The sequence below is a fragment of the Sus scrofa genome, chromosome 13 (genome assembly GCF_000003025.6).
Source record: "Sus scrofa isolate TJ Tabasco breed Duroc chromosome 13, Sscrofa11.1, whole genome shotgun sequence".
Classification (NCBI taxonomy): Eukaryota; Metazoa; Chordata; class Mammalia; order Artiodactyla; family Suidae; genus Sus; species Sus scrofa.
This window is the reverse complement of record NC_010455.5, coordinates 199,847,367-199,860,802: the sequence shown is the minus strand read 5'-3', so window position 1 is coordinate 199,860,802 and position 13,436 is coordinate 199,847,367. Positions and strand designations below refer to the sequence as shown.

Below are 13,436 nucleotides of genomic sequence, written 5' to 3'. Positions count from 1 at the left end.
GCCAGTTACCTTCCCCAGATGAATGGGGCTAATACCTGGGTCTCCCTCGTTTGGCTCATGAAGAAAGCAAAGAGGTGCACCCTTGTTCCTCTACAGGAACCACAGAGGTGCTGACAGGGAGACGGCTGGGGGCCCTGCGCCAGAGCACAGGGTTGGAGGCCGGCAGACAGGGTCTGTGTCCTCCCTCTGCTACTTGCGGGCGATGACTTCACCAGAGTCCAACCTCAAGTGTGAACGAGGAGGCATGCCCAACCTTGGCACGCAGCCCTCGCTCTCTGGGTGTCAGCTGCGGTCCGCTGGGCCCAGGGAGGGATGGGCGGCATCACCCTCATCCCGCCCACATGGTGCAAATTCATCAAGCGGGCTGCATGCCCTCACAACCTAATCACGGCCGCAGAGAACAGGAAGCTCAAGCCAAGAGGACACAGGTGTGGGGGGCATGGACTTGGCTAACAACTTTAACAAAAAGTAGTCTTCTAATTATACTTTATTTTTTTCCTTTTACAGTCACACCTGTGGCATACAGAAGTTCCCAGGCCAGGGGTGGGATTGGAACTGCAGCTGCCAGCCCACCCCACAGCCACAAGGGATCTGAGCAGCACCTGTGATGTACACTGAAGCTTGCAGCAATGCCAGACCTGTAACCCACGGAGTGAGGCCAGGGATCAAACCCGTATCCTCATGGACACTCTGCCGGGTTCTTAACCCGCTGAGCCACAACGGGAACTCCAATAGTCTTTTCAAACACTTATCCAATACGACTCATAACGCACCACCCATGGACATCACACTGGGACCTCTACCAGATGCTCAAACTAACGCGTCCCAAAGGGGACCCTGGTCTCCCTGCTCAGCCCTCGACCCGGCTCCTCCCCCTTCTGATCGCATCCTTCAGCTCCTCAATCCAGAAACCTGGGGGAACACCTGTGAGTCATACTTGCCGCCTCTTTTTCTCTTACATCCCACATCTGATCCAGAGGCAACACCTTCGAAACACATTCAGAATCCAAGCACCACTGCACGGGCCTGCTTCTGTTATAGCAACGGCTCCTAAATGGTCTCCCTGTGTCTGCCTTGCCAAACCCCACCCTGGCAGGGCACCTGGAAATGGGTCTGGCACCTGAAAGGGAAGCCAGGCCATGCCACTCTGCTGGACGGCTCCCCCCAGCTCAAGGGGCCACTGCCAGACTCTCCTGCGGAAGGACCTATAAGATCAGACGCCCCCCCCAGCCCTTTCCTCTGCGGCCTCGTTTCCCCTCACCGGCTTTGTAAAACCCTCCCTGGCCTCAGACACACCAGAGCCTCTGCACTTGGTCAAATGGCACCATCTCAGCAAGGTCTTCCTAGACGACCCCATTTAATGTCACACTGTCCCCTCCCTCCCTTACTGTTGCCACAACACTCATTACCACCTAACAGCCCATATACTCCGCTTATCATCCAGCTTCCCCGCCCCCAGCAGAATGAGGGCGGGGTCTTGTCTGTTTTGCTCTCTGCCGCCCCTGGCCCCTACTGACACATTTTGAAGGCCACTCAGGTGGCTAGCGAATGAATGAATGGATGAACGGCCACCACTTTCAAAATTCAACTGTACTCAATAACCTGCCCTTCAGAAGTCAGGTTACAACGATAAAACATTTTTGGAAGTTTTTCAGGTATACTGAAACAAAGCCTTCTATTTAACCTCATTGCTTAAGAACTGTACTTTCTAAGCCTATTAATTTGGCCTCCCTCAAAATGTATACATTCCTAAGTAAATGGAAAGACCTCCTGTGTTTACAGATTAGAAAACGATATTCGTTTGGTTTTTTTCTTTCTGTGCCCAAGGCATGCAGAAGTTCCTGGGGCAGGAACTGAACCTCTGCCACAACAGTGACCCCAGCCGCTGCAGTGACAACGCTGAATCCTTAAAGCCACTGTGCCATCAGAGAACTCTTCAGAAGACAATATTGCTAACATGGCACTACTCCCCAAAGCCATCTACAGAGTCAATGCAAGCTCTCTCAAAATCCCAATTGGCTTTTTTTGCAGAAATTGACAAGCTGATCCTAAAAGCCACATGGAATATCAAAGAATCCCGAATAGCTAGAACAATTTTAAAAAAGAACAACAAAGTTGGAAGACTCTTACTTCCCATTTCAAAACTTATTAGAGGAGTTCCCTTGTGGCTCAGTGGGTTAAAGATCCATTATTGTCATTGCTATAGCTCTGTTACAAAGGTGCTGAGGGCCCAATCCCTGGTCAGGGAATTTCTGCATGCTGCAAGTGAAGCCAAAAAATTAAAAAAAAAAAAAAAAAAAAAAAGCTTATTAGTCAAAATGCGGTATTGGCCTAAGGGTAAATATACAAATCAATGGAAAAAATGAAAGCCCAGATACAAACCCCTCTCTTTATGGCTAATTGATTTCCAACAAGGGTTCCAACACCTTTAAAAAAGAACAGTCTCTGGAGTTCCCACTGTGGTACTGTGGATTAAGAATCCGCAGCAGCTTAGGTCACTCCCTGGAGATGCAGGTTCACTCCCTGGCCTGGTGCAGTGGGTTGAGGATCAGGTGTTGTCACAGCTGTGGCTCAGATTTGATCCCTGGCCTAGAAACATCCATATGCCCTGGGTGTGGCCATTAAAAAAAGATAAACAGCGTAGTTTAAATACGGACCTAATACTTGAATAGAAATTTCTCCAGCCGATGGCCATACCACCTTGAATGCGCCCAGTCTCTTCTGAATAGAAATTTCTCCAAGGAAGGTATACAAACGGCCAACAAGCAAATGAAAAGATATTCAAAAAAAAAAAAAGGAAAACCATGACAATAAGTGTTACTGAGGATGAGAAGAAAATGGAACCCTCATACACTGCAGGGAGGCACATCAAGTGGGGCAGCCACCGAGGAAAACAGCTTGGTGGGTCCCCAACAAAGTTCAGTATAGATTCACCGCACAACGGAGTAATTCCACTCCTAGGTACATACTTAAAAGAAAGGATGACAGGTGTTCAAACAAAAACTTGTACACATATATCCATACAGCGCTATTCACGACGGCCAAAAGGCAGACACCCCACTGATGACTGGATAAGCACAATGTGATCGAGTCATACGATGGAGCATCATTCAGCTGTAATAAGCAATGAAGTACTGATACACCCACAACATGGATGAACCTTGAAACACGCCAAGTGGAAGAAGCCAGACACAAAAGGCCACATTCCTGGGTGACTTATTTTCTGTGAAATATCCACAGACCCAGAAAGCAGGTTAGTGGTTGCCAGGGGCTGGGTAACGGGAGGAACGGGGAGGGTTTCCTCTGGGGGTGGTGAAAACCATCCCGGACGTAGAGTGGGGATGGTTGCATAACATCGTAGATGTACTAAAAGCCACTTAACCATACACTTTAAACTGGGTGAAGACTAAATTTTATGTTACATGAGTTTTAACTCAACAAAAAACATAATGAACACATGTCCTCCCCGCTAAAAGCATCTTTTTAGATTCCAGAGAGTCGAGGGCTAAAAGAGTGAAACATCTGGAAGAACCCAAACCTGTCCAAATCCCATTCCAGGGCTTCTCCCTTCCCCCTAAAAAAGCAGCCCACCTTCATGCAAGAGAGCGAATGTTCTCTTCAGCTGGAAAGGTTAGCACTCTACAACCAAAGCACTCGCCAGCTCTTATCTGCTGTTTGATGACATGCCTCCATCCCAGCCAGCACCAGCCACGAGGCTCCCGTGCTGTAAATACACCTTGCAGAGACTGGGCAGTTTCCTGGCCACTACCTGTAATAGCTGCCTATCTCCTTGGTGCCATCTGTGGGTGCTGAGAGCTGCTTTCCGGCGGCTGGTGCTAGAAAGCTGCCTGGGCATTGCCCACCCCACCCCTGAGCCCATGGTCAGGCTGCTCGTATTCTCACTCCCCGGTTTCTTGAAGAGGTAAATAGAGGTCTTTCTCTTTAGCGAGGTCTCTTAGAGGCCCCTGGGGGGGTGTGGCCTGGGGAGTGAGGACCTTCCAGACTAGGCTGGGCATCTCCTATGTCCATCTTACATCCTCACAGCAGGTCAGGGTACCCCAGAGGGCTCCAGAGTCAGCTGTCACAGACAGGAGCCCGAGCCAGGCAGCAAGAGAGCCAGGTACAGCCTCTTCGAGGGCCAAATATCTTCCTCCTACAGGGCACAGTGGTCACCCTCCTTCCAGGCAGGATGCGAAAATACAATAGCCTCACCCATAGAACACGAAGTCAGGTCTACATATGACCAGTTTTGATCTTCCTGGACCTGACTCTCTCTCTCTCTCTGTCACACACACACACAATCTCTGGGCAGATTTCCACACTGATTTCATCTTTTTTCTTCTGGGTGTTACTAGTCAGCAGTAAAATGGTAGACCAGAAACAAAAAAGCCGTAAAAATGCTAAGCAGTACACAGAAGACAATTTATCTGTGAATAGCTGGACACTAAAAATCTATCTTGTTTAGGGAGTTCCCGTTGTAGCTCAGTGGGTTAAGAATCGACTAATATGCATGAGGACGCAGGTTCGATCCCCGGCCTCGCTCAGTGGGTTAAGGATCTGGCATTGCTGTGAGCTGTGGTGTAGGTCACCGATGTGGCTTGGATCTGGTATGGCTGTGGTGTAGGCCATAGCTGCAGCTCTGATTCCACTCTGGTTCTGAGAACTTCCATATGCTGCAGGTGTGGCCCTAAGAAAAAAAAAATGAGCCCAAACAGGTCCAAATCCCTTGTTTAGACTTAAATATTGCTGAGAAGATGACTCTTCTGCTGTTCGATCAACTATCTTCCACACCACACGTCTACGCTTAGGAGAAAAGGACTGGAAGGTGGCAAGTACCCCGAAAGATGAACCTTGGGTAACTGGGTGACAGAACCACGGGCCTTTCTTCCTATCTAAGGGCTGTAATCAGCAGGCAGTGTAACATTAAGAGGACAAGTCCTTGAAGGAATGAAAGGGCAGGGGTGTCCCCGCCTCCGTGCCACCCAAACGCTCCCCGCCCCACGTACCTTGTTGAGCTTGCCCAGTGAGGATATGAGATCCGCCCACTCGCTGGAGGACTCAAAATTTCTTAGAGCCTTTTCAATCACGGAAGAGTAACTCCTGTATCTGTAATCATTCAACAGCTCCTGCTCTTCCGGGTCCATCTTACATCCTCGCAGCAGGTCAGGGAGCTGAGAGGGAAGCAAAGAATAAACAAATGAGGCAGCCCTTCGAGGTTGAGGCGCGTTCCCAGCCCAGGGCTCCAGAGAACACGCATCCACAAACACTCCTCTGCACAAACGCACTGGGCGAGCCAACTCAAATATTTAGCAAGGCTTCTGAGCCAGGCACTGTGGCAGATGAAAGATAAATAGTTCCGGCCTTCCTGGACTCAGAGGGAGACAAATGGACGGGGCAGAAAGAAGCAAAATGCTAGGGTCCCACTTAATGGACAAAAGGTATTCTAGGAGCAAAACTCAGAACGTGACTAACTGTCTGTTGTTGCCAACTGCTGATTTTTTCTTTTCTTTTCTTTTTCTTGTCACACCTGCAGCGTGCAGAAGTTCCAGGCCAGGGATAGAACCCGAGCCACACCGTGATAATGCGGGATCCTTAACCGCTAGGCCACCTGGGAACTCCCCAAGAGGTAATTTTGAACGCAGATGGTATCTTTCAACGTAGGGCGTTTACACAACCTAAGGAAAGCGGATCTACAGTCTTAACTGAACATCTGTTTAGCAATCCAACTGTCTCCAGCTACGCTCTGAGAGAGGACTGGAAATATTCTATAAGAAAATTGGGTGGAAAAAAAAGACTGAAAACCTAAGGATGTGGAATTCCCACTGTGGCACAGGGTTAAGGATCCGGCCTCTCTGCAGCAGCTCAGGCTTGGTCCCTGGCCTGGGAACTTCCATATGCCTTGTGTGCAGCAAAAAGAGAAAACAAAACAAAAAATAAGGATGTCAGAGAGAAGGGTCTGACAGCAGTGGTATCAGAAATGAACCATGTGCCTGTGTAGTTATCAAGTGGCAATTAATGCCAGGCCCCTGACAGGTGCTGTCCTGACAGCGCTGTGCCTCCAGGTATAGAATCTGGATGTACGTGTGTCATGCCAGGCCCCAGGCGGTCGTCGTTTTGTTCTTGCCCTTGGACATTCTTTGATGGAGTCTTTTATTTTGTTCTGTGGTTAGATGCATTCATTATATATGAACCACTGCAGTTACTGCAAAGCCTAAGACATCCACTGCCTGATCCCAATGCCAAAGCAACCATTTCCTTTTCCTTTCATCCCCGATGTGACAAAAGGAAACAAGAGATGCTGCAAATTTGCCTTTGGGAAAACATCCATCATTTATGCACTCTAACATAAAGAAATGCATGCCTAAAGTTTTTTTTTTTGTATGCCTTCATTAAAAAAAAAAAAAAAAAAGTCTGGACTTTCCTTCATGGAGCAGTGGAAACGAAGCCGACTAGGAACCATGAGGTTGCAGATTTAATCCTGCTCTTGCTAAGTGAGTTAAGGATCTGACATTGCTAGAACTGTTGTAGAGGTCACAGACATGGCTCGGATCCTGAGCTGCTGTAGTGTAGGCTGGTAGCTGCAGCTCCGATTGGACCCCTAGCCTGGGAACCTCCATAGGCCGCAATTGTGGCCCTAAAAAAAAAAAGCAAAAAAAAAAAAAAAAATCTGACGGTCAACCAGTCAATCTATTCAAACAGGTTGTAGCTCTGAAGAGCATGCCACAAGATGAGGAAAGGTCATTTCCTTGACCTGTCACTAAGCTCCATACTCTGATGTTTTCTCAAAAGTGGTGCCTTAGGGCTCCCATTCGTTCCCCCTTTACTCTATGTCTGATTAAGGTCCATTTAAAGTGCTCCCTTGTCCACACTAAGGGAACCCTCATTCTGCACAGAGCAGCACTATAATTCCCGGTCTCCCCTGCAGCTAGGTGACCATGTGACAGCACTGCACAATGACGTGCCAGTGGAAGCTAGTGGTGGGGACTCCTCTGGTCTTTTATCCCTTACTCTTCTCCTTCTTTCTGCCTGGAAGAAAGGTTTGATGTTGGAGCTGAAGCCACATTTTTACAGCCAAGAGGAAAGAGCCACCTTTAGGGCATGACTCTGCACATAAGTGGAAAGAGGGGCTGGAGTCTGGAATGGCTTTTTAAGCCAACTCTGGATGCTCTGCTTTCTAATTTTTTATGTGCATGACTCTAATTTAATTTTTTATGTGCAAGACTCTGCACATAAGTGGAAAGAGGGGCTAGGGTCCAGAATGGCTTTTTCAACCAACTCTGGATGCTCTGCCTCTGGACTTACTGTTTTCTGCACATAAAAGCTAATTTGTTGAAGCTGATGTGCAATCAAGCTTTCTGTTACTCACAACCCAACACAATCCTGATTGATTCATGAGCCGAAGTAATATTCCTCTAGTAGGAAGCTGAATCGAGGGATAGAGCAATGGTAATATGATTAAATCCACGAACTGGAGTTAGTTTGCCAACCAAGTTGCATGCTGCCATCCAATAAAAAGGCAAATATCATAGAAGAAACTCAGCTGAGGGACAACATAATCCTTAAGCCTGATTCTCATTTATTGGCCACGGCAACGTTGCAAGACTTCCACGATGTCGCCAAATTGGCTTTCTGATCACTCTGAGCTCACTCCGGGCTTCTCAAGGCCAACACAAGCTTCAAGTGGCCAATGTCGGTGGGCTCTGCTTCCTCATTCACCTCAAGAGGACCATGCCGCTGACCACTTCCTTCTAGAAACTGCCTGTCAGCCCACACTCCTCTGGCCCACGCGCCTAGGTTGGTTCCTACTGACACCTCTGCTGTGCCTTCTCTGCAGGCTCATCCTTCTCCTTTTTTTTTTTTTTTTTTTTTTTTGTCTTTTTGCCATTTCTTGGGCTGCTCCCGTGGCATATGGAGGTTCGCAGGCTAGGGGTCGAATCAGAGCTGTAGCCACCAGCCTATACCAGAGCCTCAGCAACTCGGGATCCGAGCCGTGTCTGTGACCTACACCACAGCTCACGGCAACGCCGGATCCTTAACCCACTGAGCAAGGTGAGGGATCGAACCCTCAACCTCATGGTCCCTAGGTGGATTTGTTAATCACTGCACCACGACGGGACCTCCTCATCCTTGTGTTCATGATTTCCAAATGCTGGTCATTCATCCTGGCACCAAGCTTGGGCTCACTCTCCATCTCCCTCTTCCTCTCCCTCCTCCCCCTCAGTGATGTGTCTCCCATTCCTGCAACTTATAAATACCATCTTCACGCTGATGACCACAGATTTACTACCGCCCCAACCTCCCCCTCCAAGGCCCAAACTCATGCATGCATCTCCTTGACTTCACTACCTGGATCAGGCCCAAGTACCTCAAACCGGGGGCATCCCAAGCGAGACTCTCGAGTGTCCAGAAACAAAATGTGGCCCAGCCTATGATGGTGCTACCAACAACAACAAGGAACAAAGTCCTGAATGTGCTACAATTTGAATGAAGCTGGAAAACACAAGCTTAGTGGGAGAAGCTCATCACAACGGGGCATACGTTGTATAACACCATTTATATTAAATGTGCAGAACAGGCCCGTCTGAAGAGGTGGCAGGCATATTCGTGAGTGCCTAGGCTGGGGAGCGGGAACACACAGTAACTGCAAATGGACACAAGGGATCTTTGGGGCAGGGGGGCAGTCATGGGAAGCTGCTAATACTGGATTATGGCGATGGCTACACATCTCTGTATACTTACCAAAACTCACTGAACAGTATACTTGAATAGATTTTATGATCTGTAAGTTATACGTCAATAATACTTAAAAAAAAAAATCCTCTTCTGGAGTTTCCGTTGTGGCACAGTGGTTAACAAATCCGACTAGGAACCATGAGGTTGCGGGTTGGATCCCTGGCCTTGCTCAGTGGGTTAAGGATCCGGCATTGCCGTGAGCCATGTTGTAGGTCACAGATGCAGCTCGGATCCCGAGTTGCTGTGGCTCTGGCATAGGCCAGCGTCTACAGCTCTGATTAGACTCCTAGCCTGGGAACCTCCATATGCTGCAGGAGCGGCCCTAGAAAAGGCAAAAAGACAGGAAAAAAAAAAAAACAAAAAAACAAAAAAACCCTCTTCTGGAGTTCCCTTCATAGCTCAGTGGTTAATGAACCCGACTACCCAACTAGAATCCAAGAGGATTCGGGTTTGATCCCTGGCTTTGCTCAGTGGTTAAGGATCTGGCATTGCCATGAGCATCTGGCATTGCTGTGGCTGTGGTGTAGGCTGGCAGCTACATCTTTGATTGGACCCCTAGCTTGGGAACCTCCATATGCTATGGGCGAAGCCCTAAAAGGCAAAAAAAAAAAAAAAAAAAAGAAAAAAATCCTCTACTTTTTTTTTTTTGCCTGCACCCATGGCAGGTGGATGTTTCAGGCCAGGGGTCGAACCGGCAGCACAGCAGTGACAACGGTGGGTCCTTAACCAGCTGCGCCACCACGGAACTCAAAAAAACCCACGACCCTTGATTCTCTCTGCTCGACACGCTCCTTCTCTGGTCCTCCTTTCCTCAGAGAGCGGCCCCGCCACCTATGAGACTTTTGCCATCATCCTGGCCTCTTCCTTCCCTTCACCTGCCACACTCGAGTCATGGTGGCCCTTCTGCCAAAATACCTGTGGACTCTGCCCTGTACAAACCACCTTTCTCCTGCAAGCTTGCAGACGCTTCCTAAGGGGTCTCCTTCACTCCTGCCCCTCTCCAATGTACTTTCACACAGCTTTCCGAGTCCCCTTAAAACACTTTTCTACCATGTTTAAACGCTTCCCCTTAAATCTATAGTGAGTCCACACGGCCCCCATCCCCAATCCACTCATGGCCTGCAAGGCTCCACCTGCCTCTCTCCTCAGGGCACTCTGCTTGTCCTAAGACAGGCTCTCGCCACGCTACCACAGAGCCTTTGCATGTGCTGGGCCTTGCTGCAAAAATACACTGTAGTCTGCAATGCACCCACAGAATAAGACTGCCTGCTCACTTGCGGAAAGGCCCATCCCCTTTTCTGAAATAACAGCTTTCATACTTTTGAGAATACTGATTTTGCCAAGTAAAGACAGAATTTAGGACATCCCCACAGTCCGTAATTGTTCTTAATGCCAGGAAATGTACAGTTCTGAAACCCCATGTCTCTGCAATACTCCACACAGTCTGTTCGCTGTAGCAGGAGTCTGGGGAAAGATGCATGAACAAGGCAGGGGTCCAGTCTCACAGCTCAGAGCCTCTAAAAGGGGACATCTCCAAACACAATTCTGATTTAATGTGGCACACACAGTGACGGAGGGCGGGCTGATGTAACAGAGGGATGCTGGCAAGAAGGGCCGAGGAAGCCCAACTGCCAGCAGAGAAGTCCTCAAAGTCCACAGGTGTGGATGCTTCTTAGCAGGAAGAGAGCCTGGTCAGTGATAACATGTGTGTTTAGGAGGTGGGGTGGCGAAGGGACACCACTGCTCATAGCAAGGAAAGTGTCAGCCAGGTAAGAGCAGGTAATGAGCAGTTCAGGTTACTATGGGATGGAAGAAGACAATACTATTCCCTATTACAGCACAGGAGAGAAGTTTGGAAATAGTCATTCAAGCAAGCTCTCTTTTCTCTTTTTTTTGTGTTTTGTCCTTTTAGGGCTGCATCCGCAGCATATGGAGGTTCCCAGGCTAGGGGTCTAATTGGAGCTGTTGCTGCTGGCCTCCGCCAGGGCCACAGCAATGCCAGATCCAAGCCTCATCTGTGACCTACACCACAGCTCATGGCAACGCCAGATCTTTAACCCACTGAGGGAGGCCAGGGATCGAAACCTCAACCTCATGGTTCCTAGTCAGATTCATTTTCACTGCGCCACGATGGGAACTCCTCTTTTCTTTTCTTTACAGGGCCACACCTGCAGCATATGGAAGTTCCCGGGCTAGGGGTCAAATCAGAGCTGCAGCTGCCGGCCTACGCCACAGCCACAGCAACCTTGGATCCAAACTGCATCTGTGACCTACGCTGAAGTCTGTGGCAACCAGGCAAGATATTCTATTTCTAAATACAGGGCACTTGATACTGTGCTACTGAGCAAGTTTTCTGGTAGGCTTGGTGAATCCATCACTTATGCATGTATTTCTCTCATGCAACACACAAGTCCTAAGAGATCGGTGTTATCAACCTCCAAATGAGGGTATTGGGAATCAGAAAACTGCCAGGGGTCACACAGCAAGCAACTGGCAGAAATAGGATTCTGGCTCAGCCAGGTGGCACAACTGAGTAGGTATAGAGCCTCACCTATATTACCCTACAGGTAAATTAATAGTGCAGCCCTTACAGAGCTCTTTTGACAATAATTTTGCAATCTATTCTGGATATCTTTTCTGTGAGAGGTTCAATAGCTCAGTAAAACTGATAAGAATTCTACAGCCTGGTAACAATTAGATACACAGGGGAAGAGTAGTATAAACAAGCCTATCAGAGCATATGTATCCGCCCAAAAAAAGGCAAATGTCAGCAGGAAATGGCTCACCTTATCCATTCTTAATTTCTTAGAAAAACAAATTCGAGTGAAAAGCCAACCAGCTAGATCCAACACAAGTTAATTTAAAAGATGTTTGCGTGAAAGACCATTTCTGAGTTAGATGAAAACACAAAAAACTGTCAAACAGTCACTCTCCACAATTGGGGACACTTATCAATAGATAATGATCCTTAGTCTCCAGCACAGAAAGGCTCATCTGCAATTGGCTTAATCAACTCTAGGGCATATTATTTTGAGTCGGGTCTTTCAGGGTGGTAATTAAATTGTAGTGGAAAAAAATGCAAGACACGAATGGGGGCAAGATTTGGGGGGAGAGGAGCGCCTCCACTGGCTTACCAAAAAAATCCTACAAAGGTTCTCCCACTGTAGGACAGCTGTCCCAGGTTAAGGAAACACCTGCGGGTAACAGCCTTCATAAGCAGCTGCGGTGAGGTGCTCAAGGACCAGCCAGGGCGGCAGCAGCCTGCAATCCTGCCAGACGCAGGGGCCAGGAGGGCAGGCAGAGCGCGCACTGCGGCTCGAATCCCTTCTGGGGACGGTCTGAAAGACTCGGGGTGGGGGGGTGGGAGGTGGTCCCTTAACAGAAAAGCCATTATCTTATAAAGGTCTCGATCCCCAAACCTGCTCCCCAACAGGACTGCGGGCAAACAAAGCCGCAGCTTCAACATCCGCCGCTGAGGTGAGAAGCGGGAAGGCGGTGACCCACCTGACCTCCACCTGCCAGAGGAGAGGCCGCGTCGGCCCGGCCGCTCTTCCTTCGCCTCGGGGAGCCAGGGAACTGGCAGGGGACCCCATTCAGCCTCCCGGGCTGCCCCTTGGGGGTCCTGGGCCGGAGCCCACGCCCACTCGGGGCCTCGTTAGGGCAGCCCCCGCACTGCAGCAGTGTGCGCCGCGGGTCCGGGCAGTGCTCGGGGGGAACCACCACCTGCACGCCAAGACCGCCTCACCGCGCTGCCCGAACCCTGTGCACCCGGGGGAAACGCCCCTGACGCTCGCGGGCCCGCAGGAGGAGACGCCCCGGTTCCCTCGGCTTCGCCTGGCGGCCGAGGGCGCGGGCCCGACTTACCGGGGGTGGCGGCCTTTCTCGGCGGGCTCGCCGAAGGGAGGCGCGGAAGAGCCGACCTGCACACGACTGGTAGAGCCGTGGGCAGCTGCGGCACGGCGAAGAGCCGAGACCGCGGAGGAAGCGCCGCGTCGGAGCCCCAGCCGCCGCGGCTCCAGGACACTGGGCGGGCTGGGAGGCGGATCTTCGGCGCGTGGGGGCGGGGCCATGGGGCGGGCTCTTGGCGCGTGGGGCGTGGCCTATGAGGGCGTGGCCTATGAGGGCTGGGTCGAGAAGCAGACCCTCGGCTCATGGGGGCGGGGCCAAGGGAGGGGGTCCTCTGCAGGCAGGACCGGGCAGACCTGGGAGGCGTGTCCTCGGCGCACGGGGGCGGGGCCAAGGGAGAACCCTCAGTGCGTAGGGCAGAGCCGAGGGCGCATCCTCGACGCTCGGGGCAGGGCCGGGAGGCGGGCCCTTGACTTGGGGGCGGGACCAGAAGACGGTACCGAAGCAAGCGGGGCGGGCCCTGGGGGCGCGTCCTCAGCGCGCGGGGGAGGGTCCTAGGTGCCCACTCCCCAGCGTCAGGCTTCCACCCCACCCTTCCGCCGCTTTCCCTCAGTGGGCGCCGCTCACTGCCTGAACAGCTAGGTCCCGCCCTCGCCACGGGTCTGCTCCTGGGAAGGTCTAACACAGGTGGGCAGGATGGCTCCGCCCCTCACCTGGGCCTTTCTTCACCCCTCCAATCTCATACACCCAAATAGAAAGGGACATCGGTCAGTGAATCGGCCTGCCCAAGGAGAGGTTTGGAGTTACAAAGACAGCCGTTGGACTCAAGAAAGATGGGGCTGGTGGCACTGAGACAT

At 50.6% G+C, this 13,436-nt stretch overlaps 1 protein-coding gene across 1 annotated transcript in view; it reads right to left on the bottom strand.

Moving 5' to 3' along the window:
• Nucleotides 1–12,781, bottom strand: part of DOPEY2 (dopey family member 2) — a 134,463-nt gene extending 121,682 nt beyond the window's left edge. Inside the window, 2 exon segments of the mRNA XM_003132763.4 lie at nucleotides 5,007–5,171; nucleotides 12,598–12,781. Of these exon segments, the coding sequence (XP_003132811.2) occupies nucleotides 5,007–5,144 (138 nt within the window). The 5' untranslated portion in view covers nucleotides 5,145–5,171; nucleotides 12,598–12,781.